The sequence below is a fragment of the Magnolia sinica genome, chromosome 4 (assembly GCF_029962835.1).
Source record: "Magnolia sinica isolate HGM2019 chromosome 4, MsV1, whole genome shotgun sequence".
Classification (NCBI taxonomy): Eukaryota; Viridiplantae; Streptophyta; class Magnoliopsida; order Magnoliales; family Magnoliaceae; genus Magnolia; species Magnolia sinica.
The window spans coordinates 99,588,395-99,603,382 of NC_080576.1; the positions used below are offsets into that span (position 1 = coordinate 99,588,395).

The 14,988-nt window shown below is 40.3% G+C and overlaps 1 protein-coding gene across 1 annotated transcript in view; it reads right to left on the minus strand.

Annotated features, from left to right (window-relative positions):
• LOC131243492 (structural maintenance of chromosomes protein 3) overlaps window positions 1-14,988 on the minus strand; it is a 61,014-nt gene that overhangs the window by 28,901 nt on the left and 17,125 nt on the right. The window contains exons 11-19 of the mRNA XM_058242883.1: window positions 7,912-8,157; window positions 7,682-7,803; window positions 7,408-7,552; window positions 5,790-5,962; window positions 5,600-5,699; window positions 2,757-2,893; window positions 2,406-2,607; window positions 1,191-1,278; window positions 961-1,101 (exon numbers count right to left, since the gene is read on the minus strand). Of these exons, the coding sequence (XP_058098866.1) occupies window positions 961-1,101; window positions 1,191-1,278; window positions 2,406-2,607; window positions 2,757-2,893; window positions 5,600-5,699; window positions 5,790-5,962; window positions 7,408-7,552; window positions 7,682-7,803; window positions 7,912-8,157 (1,354 nt within the window). The remainder of the gene's footprint in view (window positions 1-960; window positions 1,102-1,190; window positions 1,279-2,405; window positions 2,608-2,756; window positions 2,894-5,599; window positions 5,700-5,789; window positions 5,963-7,407; window positions 7,553-7,681; window positions 7,804-7,911; window positions 8,158-14,988) is intronic.

The following is a 14,988-nucleotide window of genomic DNA, read 5'->3' on the forward strand; positions in this document are numbered from 1 at the left end:
GCATTTGCATCAAGCATTCCCTCCTCCATGTCAAGCATATTTCTTTTAGCATTCTCTAACTAATCATTGCTCAATAAATAAATAAAAGAGAGATATATACATGTATGCATACACACATGCATATGAAATGACTCACATGCAACTAGTTTTAGACAAGAAAACCATGAAAATAGTTGTGTGCAGAACCCACCATGATGTCCATATGACATCCAACCTATGTAGTCAGGTTTCGCCACCACGAAAGTGTGACATCCTAAAAATTAGACTGATCCAACCATCAGATGCGCTGCCACGTAAATTTGGAGGTTATTGGGTGGTTGTCCATTGTCTTCTTCAATGAGGCCCACCTGATAACAGGATAGGCCTGATTTTAGGGCCATCCCATTTTCATGGTGCATGCATCCACACGCACACATGAAGACAAAGTGAGAGAAATAATGGAATCGCAAATGTTCCTGATAAATACAATGGAAGTAACCAAATGCTCCTAAGGGATATATAATGGGAGCCACCAGATCTTCTCTATATTTACAGTGAATCTACACAAATATATGTTATTGGAATATATTATGTGCATTGTCACCCATTGGTGATCGAAAAATGCTTTCTCTAGAAAGAACGATGATGTAACTAATGTTGCAGTCTCAATGCAGCTGAACTCTACCTCATAGCAATGCACCAGTCAATTCCCATGATTACTGTTGGGAAGGTAGCCAGTCATTGAACTTCTACCAAGCAATCATAAGTTCACCCGCAATTATTCAGACACAGATATGATGATGATGATGATGATGATGGGGAAGGAGTGTACAAAAGCAATCAAAAGATCAAGAGAGGAAAAGAAATGTAGCATGAATACTTTTTTGAAGTAAAATGACAAGCCAAGAAGCCATCTGAAAGATAACCCATCTCAAGCAATGAACATGAAAGCATCCAACATTATCAGGATATCTTGAAGAGAGTTTCTAATTTTCTCGAGTTCCACTTCCTTCGTGTTGATAGACATTGTATTCTGCCTAATTATATTCATAAATTTCAGTTTGGACCGCCTATCATCATAATATCCTCCTGTCATGCCACCTTTCTTGCTTACTTGATCACCTGCTAGACACAAAGTGACCAAGTAAATGGTCAGATCTATGCATCAGAAATGTCAAATAAATGGAAGACCGAAAAATCTTGCCATGCACCTTCCAAAGTGATGCAATCCAGACCATCAGAGCGAGCAACCTTCGTGGCCACATCTAAATCTTTACAAACTGCCGTTCTACCAAAGACCTATAGAAAAGTTCATTCTGAAAAATCAATGCAGGATAAAGAAAATGATTTTTTTAAAAGGATTATGAATGAACTTTATCAGAAACAGCTTTGCGAAAGGCAAGACAAAAAAAAGCCACCAGGCTCTCTCTCTCTCTCTCTCTCTCTCTCTCTCTCTCTCTCTCTCTACACACACACACGCACGCTGCTCCCTCCATTCTTCAGCTTCCAACTTTTACTAAAGTATCCACAGACTCTGCACTTGTAAACATGAAACCTATATTCAGAATCTCATTTCCTGGTTAAAGGCCGCAGAGATTCCCTCCCTCCCTCTTCAGATTCCATTTTTTTTAACATGAAAGTGCATTTAACATGGACACAATCAAGCAAAAGTATCCATGGAACCTATCTTCAGAATCTCTTTTCCTGGTCAAAGACAGCAGTTTTCTTAAAGGTGAAACTTTTTGCTTCAAATTTCACATTGAAACCACATACCACCATTGAAAGATAGACATATATTGACTTTCTTTTTTTTTCTTTGATGCCCAATTAAAAGGTGACAGAAACTATCAATAGCAAGTATGTACACATCTAAACCAAATACTTTTTTTAGGTAAGAAAAGAATTGCACTGCTCATGAATTTATCATGCGTGTAGATTCAGCAAAAAAGCATGCAATAGTCCCAAGAAGATACTCCAAAAATCCTAACAGGAATCTAAGTGCTATAAAGTGAAACCATGGCTTTAAATACTGCCATTAACGATTTAGCCTTGTCCGGGTCATATCTGTTTATGAAACTAGTCACTATACCGATACAGAACCAACACGTACCGAAATGGCATGATACGGAGTGAGCCTTACTGGTTGCGGTCCCCTGGTGAGTCGTGCACCAAGACCACTAAAAGTTTGCATCGGTGAAACACAACATCGAGGAACAAATCAAACATTCAATCATAATGAAAGCTTCTTTTTTATTTTTTGAGGCAAGTAAAGAATTGTCTCAGGAATGTAGCATCCATATAGCTTCAAAATAAAAATAAAAAAAGAATGGCAGTAATCCGAAAAAGATACTCAGAAAATTATAACTGGAATCAAAATTATATGGGGATTCAATCACAATGAAAGAGATTCCGGGAAGAGATCCAACCTGTGCAAAAGCTGGAGCATAAACAGAAGAGAATTTCAGTCTCTTTAACAGAGGAACCACATCAGCACGATGTGGAAATGCTACATGGGGAGCCTTCACCCTGTTCAATGGTATAAAAGTAACCCTTCCACCTTTTTCTGCAGTAAGGTATCTAATTATCCTCGTTGATATTTCATCTGTTTCAACCACCACATGAAATAAGCTGTACACAGCAGAATCAGAACAAAGTATCAGTTACTACTCAAAGCATGAACACCACATGACCTGACAGGTCATGTCGGTATTACAACCAAACGTATGAAGTTAGCAGATAAAAAGGCCATATAATTGGAGATTTGGAAACACACAAACCTATTTCCAGCGGTAACTTCAACTGCAGTGAAGAATCTATCTTCACAATCAATCAACTCGAAAATTGGACCGAACACTCCACCAATATTGTGATCCCGGCAAATCCTTCTGACAGAATTCAAACCTCTTCTAATATCCTGAGAAGAGTAAAGAGGGATGTGTCAGGAGTTCATTGGCTAAATTTAAGAAGCTAATCATGCTATCAAATTACTTTTTAATCACCAAATGGACAACATAACTTCCAACTCATGTGCATCAAGCTCCTACAGGCCAAAATTAGCAATATCCAAAAAATCACATCCCATAAAAAGATCTATGTTATCTCCTATGGTGAAATTGGTGACAGAAGGAAGCTAATATGCTGTCATTTAGACACATGATTCTAAGAGGTTATGGTAGGCTAAATTAGAGGACTTCGTTTCCTTTGTGACTGGAAGGAGTAAGCTTCCATCTCCCAAGGTAAACTTTTGGAGCAAGATGACATACTTACACACAAATGCTTCAACGACAAGCATGGCTCCATCTTAAACGAACATTTCCAGTACAAAAGGTATCATTCTTCTCTTTTAGTGGTGAGTACATCACTACTATCTCCTAGGCAAGATCTGTTGCTGAAAAAAACATCATCGCTGTCATCGTCATCATAGACTTCCACAAATTTATTTCTTGCCAATAGGGCCTATAAATGGAACCTAAGCAGGCACATTTACCAAGACAACAGAGACAGTGTTCTTTTATCCATAACTAATGGCTAATGGCACATAAGGGGGTCGGTGGCACCTAAATCACCGACCCCCTTATGTTTTCCATTCCAAATTGCGCAGTCCAGATTATGGATCATTTGCGATCTAAACCGCTGTTTTAACCCATCTGAAATTATGGTTCTATACGCCTAGTGCTGATTAAGTTTTTCTTTTCTTTTCTTTTTTGTTTTTTGGAATACTTATGTAGATTTATAGTCAGAACATACAACATACTTAGTATGTTCAAAAATAATGCAATAGACTTGGATTTATGCAATATCATGATAAAAATATTCACCATTTCACATATAAATTACAATATTCATTTGTAAATAGAAGTATATAGCATATACTCGGTGTATATATTGGTGTGACTAACATGATCCCACCTTAGTGTACCACATATTGGAAGAAGTAGCTTACCATGTGCCCATTCCATATCACCTACTGGGGTAACCCAATATCCAAGTAACCTGGGCCCTTACTCATGGCTTAGTGGTAGACTCACAAGAGTTTCAACACTAAGGTGATGGGTTCGAGTACCCATGGTGGCGTGTGTGGGTGTGAGGGTGTGTTCATAAAAATAATAAATAATAAAATAAAAGGAACCAAGTAACCTTGTTACGAAGACCTTTTCATTTTTATCAGGAACTTCCAAGGCCATAGTTCACCAACCCAAACTAAGATTCAGACTGTTATTGGGTCACAATGACTTGAGATTCGGCAGATCAACTAGGTGGGTCAAGAAATCAACTTTTTATACATTTATTTATTATAAAAATATGAAAATAAAATTTAACAAAATCTGAGAGAGAGAGAGAGAGAGAGTGGATTGGTAATTGGAAAAAAGGGCAAAGGGAGTATACGAAGACCCACCATTATGTTTATGTGCATCCACTCCGCCCATAAGTTGCACCCTAAATCATGTTAATACGTGATGGAAATACCAAGCAGATCCTAAACTTCACTGGGCCATGCCACAAGAAAAACTGTGTGAAAGGCAATGCGCACCATTGCAACCTTCCTGGGGCCACTGGCATGCTTATATACCATCTAACCCATTTATACGATGAGTCCCAACAAGATGAAGGGAGTGTACAAATATCAGCCGGATCCAAAACTTCAGTGGACCGCACATAACTTTTCATTGCACGGGCTTGTTGTAGGAAATGGAAGTTCGTCAGTTGGGCTTGTTTCCATTTTCAAGAAAACTTTGATACGCTAGCAGAGTGGGATCGATGTTTTCAGAGAGATTAGCAGAGTGTGATCGATGATACACAGCCATTTAGAAACTACTTCAAAATTGCTTACATGGCATGCAATTAAGTCAAAGCAAACCATCCAAACTGTAGTTTTCGGTTTAGATGTATCAAGAGCCAAAAATTACCCTTATTTGATCATCTGACTATCAGATTAGTCGACTTTTTTTTTAAATGACGTCAAGGTGTCCGGTGTCCCCACCCCATTTTGAGGGGAGAGACTATTCCCTACGGATGCACGTAATCACCCGCAAACCACGTGCATCGGGTAATCCCAAGAAGGGGAATTGAACTTGTGGCTGTGAGGAGCATGGGAATCAAGATGCTAGTATAGAGGTTGTGGAATCTTTGTTTGGGCTGTAAAGGGTCTGTTATCATATATACACTGTGGGTTTGCTTTTATTCACTATTTGTAACTAGTGGAGGATATGGGGATGTATTTTATGCTACATTGGCTGTTGTCCTGCAGCTTGTTTTTAAAATTAAATTCCTTACTATTCAAAAAAAAAAAAAAAAATGTACAGTCCACATTCAATGGAGAAGTCCTTCAATAATATCTTAGGACCACCTGATCAATGTGAATCTTTGGGTACAGATGAGATCATTCGTCCACAGTAGGGCCAGGCAGATGAATCGACCGATCTCATAAATGTGTGCCAAGTGTACATAAATAGTATAAGGAAAAATAGTGAACAAACATTGGATTGGATCCTTACAGTTCTTCTTCTTCCACCTTTTTTTGACATGTGACAAAATAGCCGACCCCAATTAATTGGGATAAGGGTGAGATGATGATGATGTGATGAAGCAAAAGCACAACATAAGGGAAGCAATTACTCACACCAGGAGTAGCATGGTCCAGGCTCTTCTCTGCCTTCACAACATCTGCTTTCAGCCTATCAATGTCAGCAGAGAGGTCACTCTCTTTCTTCCATAAAGACCTGAAATGAATTTATGCTCTTAATTATAAGTGAATACCTTAAACTCCCAGTTCAAAACCTAGCAATCAGTATAATAATAAAATATCATACTTCCGAGTATCTTGTAGTTCATCCCTCTGTATCTTCAAACTACTAAAATCTTCAAGACACTTGGAGATGAGAGACTCTTGCTTCTGCAAGTCAGCCTTGCGTCCTTCAATGTATATGTCTCGCTCTTTCAATTCGTCATCAAGCTGTTGAATTTCATCCTGAAGTTTCTTCTCCTGAAAAGTACAAGGTAAAGAGTCACTTTCCGTCCAAAATAATTGAGAAAGGAAGTACATAAAGATGATTACTTCAACCTATGTACAAGTAAGAAAAAATGCAGTAGTGAAAGAAAGATATTTATCTACAACAAAGTCCAGTATCTGAGAGTCATTATTGGTTGCTAAGAGCAAAACAAGCCAAGTGAATCATGACACCAAACAATAGAACTATGCAAATGATTTCAATATCATATGATAGATGGTTAGCTACCAGTACATGCCCATGCTCCTGCATTACATTTATAAAGTGCTTGAGATGAATGTTTCTTGTCATGAATCCATATCTTATATCTTATTCCTTATGTAGGGGGGTGGATGCTTCTAAGAAAAATGAAGATATTATATAGGCATAGTAAATTCTAGTTCTTTTTCCAATAAAATCATCATTATTGAGAAATATATCATCATCATCATCTTAGAACTGACCATGGAAGAGAAGGTCATAGTAATGACCCCCATGCCACTCACATGCCAGCATGGTCCCATCTAGTACTGCCCTGCGGCCCAAGTATACATGTAACTGCTTAGAAAGATTATTGTATATTACTTTGTATATACATGTAACCGCTGAAATAAGTGAATCAGATTAGAATTGCAGATTGCTTAGAAAGATTATTGTGTATTACTTTGTATATACATGGATGTAACTGCTGCAATAAGTGAATCAGAATAGAATTGCAGATTGCTTCACTTTGCTTGGATCTATATAATTTTATACAGTTCTACAAGACCTTCAATATTTCTCTTCCATGAAAAGCCATCTACATGGAGTGATTTCACCTCTTGGGAAAAGTCAAAGAAGGGTCGATAACTTGTTCCTTCAATTGCTTTATGTTCCTGACCATGTATAAGTTGTTCAAGAGTGTTCACAGCTAGACCCAGATGTAGAGTAAATGAGCTAGATTTAAGCGAACTGCATGGAACTGAATATGGCATGTATGTTGTGACTGCATTCCCCACCATTAAACCATCCTTCCGACTGGTTCCAGATTTCATGGTAATTTAATCTGTTTAGGACAAATCCATTTTCCCACTTGATTTCTTTTGGGATTAGTTTTCACATATCTTCATCTGACTTGGTTAAAAAAAGGGCTACAAGCTGTTATATGAGGCAAATTAGTGAACTTGCACAGTTTCATCAGGATATAACTTCAATGAACACATCAGGATTATCAATGTTCTGTGTCACTATGGAATATGAGGTAAGTTATGACTCATTCGTCCAGTACATGAGCCTGCAAATAAATTATTGAACAAAAACATCAGGGTACTGCATCTGTTGGTGATCTTTCCTACGCTTGCCAAGAAAACATTGACTATTGGGATATTGGAAAAGCTTCCCCTTGAATAATTAAGTGCATATGCCAAAATTCAGAGTAACTTGGACAATTTAAAACAATTACCTGCACCAAATTTGATGAAAGAACACGTTGAAGGTCATCAATTTCCTTTTGAAGCCACTTGTCTCGAGCACCTTTGCTGGAAAACTGGGTCGCACGCCCTTGTTTTTGGTATAAGATACTAAGCTGCTTTTCACGATCCATTATTCTAGGTTTCCCCCATGAGCAAACAGATACAGTCAATTCCTAATGAAAACTCACCACTAGTTGTAGCTTTAAGGACCCAATGTAATATTTCAGGGATTGCTATCAGAACAAAGATTTCTGGCAGACTTACTCTTTTGTAATTTCCTCCTCCTTAATCACTTGAGCCTCATGTGCAGGTCTGATTTCATCAAGTTCACATCTGGATTCCTCAATTTCTCTCTTCAGGCTCTCAAGCTGCTTCACAGCCTCCTCCTACAAGTATGAACAATATATTTGGTAATCAACATAGTCAACTGCTGCAATTGCATGAAAACATGGATTTTCATTTACTGAGAAGTGGGGAGGCAACCCTAGTCATACCTTTGCTCGGATATCCCCAGAAATTTTCTCTCCCAAATCTTTGACATCAAATTCAATCTGTGCATGCGTTTTTATCCTTTCAGTTCGCCGCTTCTCCATCGCCTCTTTCTCTTTGTTCAAACCTTGAATATCTTTGGTCAAAGATTTAAACTCCTTCTCCAATTGCTTGAACTTGTCATGGGCATCCAGCACACTATCATACATATTCTTTGACTTCTCAGAAACCTTGGTCCGAGCCTCTTCAACCTACAAAAACATGTTACAATTTAAGGTATTGAACTGATTCAGGACAAAAGGTAAAGAGTCAATGATCAAGAAATTGGTAACAATGGATTATTTCTGGGAAATTGGGAATCCCACAAACTAATATTAAAATGTCTTTCATAAAAAAATTTAATGGATGTTTAAGATGAAGACAAACAAAACAAAAAATACGAAGGCTTTCTTTGTTTAGTGGCAGACTGATTAGCATTGAAGGGCAACTGATTTCTAGGTGTATTCATTTGCCAATAAAATATGTATATCTGTAACACATGCTAAAGCATTTGCACTGAAGTGAACACAGAACAGAGATCAATAAGAATGCTCATAGTTTCTTTTTTTGTGTGTGCGCGTTTGTGGAGGGTTAGTTTCTATGCAGGCATTCTTGTATGCAAAAAGATAATCACTTTGATAAGCTTGAGAAGATCTCTACAATCTTTCTGGATAGTCTTCTCCTAGATAGACTTGAAAAGCCTATACATACTATACCTTTGTGTTCATTCAAAAGGTAAAATAATTCCAATGCTACAAGGCTCTTTCTTAATTGTAGATGACACTGCTGCAGAGCCAACCTGGACAAGGATATAATGATGATGATGATGATGACAACAACAGCCCTGGTATGGCATAAATTTCCATAATCACTTCAGCCCTTGACTTCTGCTCATTCACTGCCTTATCCCAACTAATTGAGGTTGGCTATGTTTTAGCAAAAAGCTTTTAAAATGGATGATATTTAAATGACATTCCACCACCTTGTTTTTGGGCACCCATTAATTTTACTCCCTCTCTTCCATCTTTAATGTAAACATCCATAACCATTGGAGTCATAACATATTGATCCTTCTTTCTTCTTAAGTAGAGAGATGCCTATATGGGTTGTATATGCACCATATTCAAAAGTAATTAAATGTTCATCTCTCTTTTTAAAGTCTGTGCTTTCTAGAGCTAGATCTTATGCCATAGCAAAATCAAAGATAGCATCCCCATCTCCTTTGTTCTCCCAAAACCATATCCTCCATGTACCGTTTCATAGCCTCTACTCTCTTTCCTATATGACCATTTAAGTCCCTCCTACAAATCTCTCCCATTCGGAGTTCCTTGCATTAGTCCATCGACGTCCTCCCAAAATCGTCTGTTGATTCTATCCTCCAGCCGTACTTGTGGCACATATGCACTAATGTTATCTCCTCTCACAACACAAGCTGTACTAATAAAAGCCCAACACCTACTCTCTTTACATCTACAGCTATATCCTTCAATTTTTTATCTAATACTATCCCTACCCCATTTCTACTGGTGACTTCTCCTATATACCAAAGTTTATATCCATTAACTTCTCTAGTTTCTGCCCCTTTCCACCTAGTCTCCTGTCCACAAGCTATGTTAACTTGAATCCGTTTCATTGTATCCGTAGTTTATATCCATCAATTTCCATTCATTCACTTGCTAATAGCGCAAAATAAATTACAAGAGGAGTATTAATGAACCATCCGGAGCTCAATCAGTAGAAGTCGAAACACTGAAGTATGGTGTGGGAAAGAATGATCGTGGAAAAGAATGATGCCGTAAAAAGGAAGGGGATAGAGGATCGGGAAGTTCATTGGAGCCAAGAAACGCGCAAAGATGCGGTCCGGATAAAGATTTGTGTGGAATATCAAAGGGAAAGGGTGGTATCGAACCTGAAATAGATGAAGACGAAGTGCTCAAAGGGGATGAACGGACAACGGCTGCCAGGCGGAAGGGAATGTAGTCTTCAAAGAAAGGGAGGAAGATGAAGCCGGATGAGTTCCCAACCCTATATGTGGCCGGTTTCCCAAAGGGATGGCTTCCCATAAATTTTTCAAGGGCTTTCAGGAGAGAGGGAGTTGTAATGGATGTGGTTTTGCTGCGTGAACACTCCACAGCTGCTCCCTGAGGCTTGGCTTTCGTTCACATGGGATCCAATGAAGAGCTGGCCCAAGTGGTGAAGCTCCTACACAGCGAGAGTTTCAAAGGGAGAAAGTTGCTGGTTCAGAGGGCCTGTTTTGGGCCGGAGATAAAAATACAAGGAAGCTTGGTCCATGGGTGGGAAAGTTCAAACAGATATCTCGGAGGCGGCTCCTAGAAAGACCTCAAAGGAGAGTAAAAGGGAAGATAGATAGTTTGTGCCGATCATAGCGAATGGGGGCACCTCTTTCCGAGATATAGTAGTTGGAGGAAAACATTTGCAAGGATCCAAGGCTGGTTTGTTGGAACCCAATGAGGAGTCGGCTTTTTTGAAAGAAAGGGGCCCGGCCGTCGAGAAGCCTTGATTTGAAAATGGGTTATGTTGAAGGAAGAAAGAAACACAAATAGTTAGGGTAAACCCGATTGTTATTCAAAAGTCGTGGAGGAGCCTCAAGTACTCCTTCATGGTGGAAACTGGCAAAGGTACTTACCTTCCTCAAATCAAGCAATGGATGGCAGAATGTTGTGGGTTGGCTCTGGAAGAATATTTGATTAAGCTTTTTGGAAACTCAAAGGTCTGGAAATGTCTTCGACTAAAGGAAGATTTGGAGGAGTGGTTGCTTGCAGGAAGTTCCAACCTGTCCAATTCCATCCTCGGTATTTGAAGGCGGGATGATTTCTCTCATTTTGGTACAAAAGTTAGGTGGTTTCTTTTCTGGGGAAGTCCTCTCAAGTTTTGGTTACATAATTTTTTTTTTTACTGCAATCGGAGCTTCTCTGGGAGAGGTGGCTGAGATTGATCCAACTACAGAATCTAGGGAGGAGCTAGGGGTGGCAAGTCAAATGAGAACAAAGAAAGGTGTCCCGATTCCGAAATAAATATTTGTGGTGTTGGGGAACACTCAATTTGAGTTGCCGGTCCAGAGGGAGGAGTATGAGAAGTCAAACCTTAGGTGGGGAGAGGTGTGGCAGATGTGGGAAGGGATGATTGTGAAGGAGCATGCTCTCCATGCTCCTATGGTGCTTCAGATGCGGACGAGGCCACATGTGATAACGGGAGTGGAAGACATGGGTTAGGTAGGATCAAGGATGCAGTTAGGAGACAGTTGTCTCACGGGGCTATGAGAGAGTGCAGTTGTGATACAGGACATGAAATTAAACATGATGTGTGAGATTTCAGGCTTAAAATCACCTTAGTTCAGAAACAATTACACAAATTTCATATCCCACATAAAAAGTCCAAACATTCAAGTAAAGGGGAATCTATGCGGGTCCAGGCCTACACAAGCTAAGACTGAACCAATAAAAATTATAAACCAAACGATGCTCAAAGGGAAATAGAAATCAACCACACATGCATAGCAAACAGTCCCTAATCCAAGGGATTCCTCAATCTCAATTCAAGGAACCCTAAGGTGAAAAAAGGGGCAAATAAATTAGGGTTAATGCAAACTAAGGCTAAGGTTTAAAAAATAAGAATGAAAAAATGAAAACCTGACCTAGAGAAAGCTCCTGCGTGCAGATAATGGCCCGGGGCTGATGCACGTGCGCAGGTGGGCTAGCCGCATGTGTGATGGAAGCCCGCCTCCCCAAATTTACAACTAGGCCTTGGTCGGCCAGGGGAGACCTCCAATCCCTCCAAGTTTGACAATGATCTGATGTAAGGTCGAGACGTAGTGCTCCGCCAAAGTTTCAGACCTCCTACAGGTCCAGATTGTGGAAACTAGCTGTAGGGGGATAAATAGTTGCAAAAGCTGAAAAATTCAAAGCAATAATGATGATAGAAGATGAGAGATACGGATGAAATAGGGTAGGGGCGGATGGGGATAGATATGGCTTTGCACCATGGTAGTTAGCCCTTTGAAAAGGAATGGCTTCGCACCCACTTTTGAATTCTTCCACAACTCACTAAGAGAGTAGAAAAATAAAGCAGGAATTTTTATTAAGCTTTAATGAATGAAAAGAACTACAAGGGATGCCTATTTATAAGAGAAAACCCTACACCCCAAAAACTCGCACCATATGTGCGCAACCTATTACTTGGCGATGAAGTAAACTAAAATAAAAACCAAACAAAGAAATCTAAAGCATTCACGATGTTCTAAATAATAACAATAGGCAAAACCTAAAATATGAAATCAATCTGACGAGTGGCCCACGATCATGAGATTCCATGAAGGACTTTTCTTGACTATTGGGCCCACCCTTTTGAAACAAAACTTCATCTTCTAACTAGGAGGCCCTCCCTGGACATCGTCATCGAGCCAAATCGATGGTAGGGCCCTCCTGCGTACGTACATGCGTAGGAGGGTGTGCATGCGCGCATGCGCATGATGTCCCCATCAATTCTCCACGGCTGCGAAGATTTCGCCACTGGCGAAATAAAACTCCTAAACCGATCCAAGATGTCAGGATCAAGTCTCTGAAGCTCCTCCTCAGTGAGCCACGTGCTATCTGAAGCTGGGCATGACTTCCATTTAACCAGATACTTCTGAAACCCGCCGTCCGACATGGATATTATCTGATTGTCCAGAATATTCTCTATTTCCTCTCTAGGTGTGGAAAGGGTAGGTATGTGAGGTAGAGGCTGAGAAAATGAGTCGAGAAGGGTAGGTATGGGACGTAATAGCTGGGAAGATGGGTCAAGACGGGTAGCTATGGGAGGTAGAGGCTAGGAAAATGGGTCGGGACGAGTAGGTATGGGAGGTAGAGGTTGGAAAAATGGGTAGGGAGGGGGCCATGGATCAATGGAAAGGTCTGATGAATCAGGATAGTTAGGCAAAAGGCTGGACAATGCATCAACAGCTCCCTGAAATGCAACTAGATCCTCCACATTGAATGTGGAACTAATTCTCATGGAGGGTGGAAGATTTGCCACATACGCATTGAGACCGTTTCATTTTATAATTTTGACGGGTCCAGCGCTATGCGCGTGTAACTTACGAACGGCCCCGAGACGATACCGCTCGGGCCTGATGCGGACCATCATAGTCCCTTACATTGAATTCTTTGAAAAATTTATGTTGGTCTGCAGAAAATTTGTAATGTTCATTACTAGTAGTGATCTTCTGCCTGATTTCTTGATGCCATGAATGAATGTGATGCACAAAAGACTTTGCAGGCTCTGACAGCCTATGGGACAGTGACATAGGAACAAGATCAACAGGTTTCTCAGGTTTATAACTAGTAATGACTTCATAAGGACTGAGACCTGTGGACCTATCGACAGAACTATTAAACGCAAACTCGGTTGTAGGTATTAGGGTGTCCCATATTCTGGTGTGCTCTATATCCCTCCTAGGGGGAGACTCGTCCGATAGATCATCAAAGACATCATGAAACTCATCCACTACCGGAATGGCCTCAGTAGGTAACTCTACACTAGCCACTGGTGCACTCTATTTAGCCACGAGGCCGCACATGTTGTACCCCTCAAAATAATGGTCTTGATGTCCCTCATGGGGTGGGGGTAGGGGTGCACGCCCATGATTGATTCCTTGGCCACCTCCATTCATTGGTCTATCCTCTTGGCCACCTGCCTAAATTGGCCATCTTCCCTAATGGTGGGGTTTGTCCTGAGGGAGGCCCCTATTTGGTCAAGGCGTTGATCTATCTTGTTTCAAGCGCTTACCCCAAGACTCGATCTGTTGGGACAGCTTGTTTAATGAACCTGGCAGTTTTTCCATGTTTAGTGTAGGGTGCTAGCCAAAACCATGACCCGTACGTGTGGGCATACAACATGTAACTCCACCTAAGGACTTTCTATGACGACTATATAGAACTAAATGATCCTATGAGACTCGATATGACGGAAACTACGCAGTGCTACTAAAATCCAACAATATAGTTGTCAAAATAAAGGGAAAGTTACATCAATGTAAATTACTAACTTCTTGCTAACAGAAATTTCAGCAACTAATATCAGGGACTATGGACTCTTAAAAGCTACATATGATGAATTGAATGCATGATGGACTCAAACAAACTAACCCTAAACATGTAATGTATTCCCCTATAAGAACCCTAAGCTCTGATACCAAATTTGATGCAGGACATGAAATTAAACATGATATGTGAGATTTTAGGCTTAAAATCACCTTAGTTCAGAAACAATTACACAAATTCCATATCCCACATAAAAAGTCCAAACATTCAAGTAAAGGGGAATCTATGCCGGTCCAGGCCTACACAGGCTAAGACTGAACCAATAAAAATTATAAACCAAACGATGCTCAAAGGGAAATAGAAATCAACCACACATGCATATCAAACAGTCCCTAATCCAAGGGATCCCCCAATCTCAATTCAAGGAACCCTAAGGTGAAAAAATGGGCAAATAAATTAGAGCTAATGCAAACTAAGGCTAGGGTTTAGGAAATAGGAATGAAAAAAGGAAAACCAGAGGAAAACCTAACCCAGAGAAAGCTCCTGCGTACAGATGGTGGCCCGAGGCTGACACACGTGCGCGGGTGGGCTGGTCGCACGTGTGATGGAAGCCCGCCTCCCCGAAGTGACACATAGGCCTTGGTCGGCCAAGGGAGACCTCCAATCCAAGTTTGACGACGATCCAATGTAAAGTCATCGCATAGTGCTCCGCCGAAGTTTCTACCCTCCTACACGTCCAGATTCTGGAAATTGGTTGTAGGGGATGAATAATTGCAAAAGCTAGGAAATTCAAAGCAATAATGATGATAGAAGATGAGAGATATGGATGGAAGAGGGTAGGGGCGGATGGGGATAGATGTGACTTCGCACCACGATAGTTAGCCCTTCAAAAAGGGAGAGCTTCGCACACACTTTTGAATTCTTCCATAACTCACTAAGAGAGCAGAAAAATAAAACAGGAATTTTTATTAAGCTTCGATGAATGAAAAGAACTACAAGGGG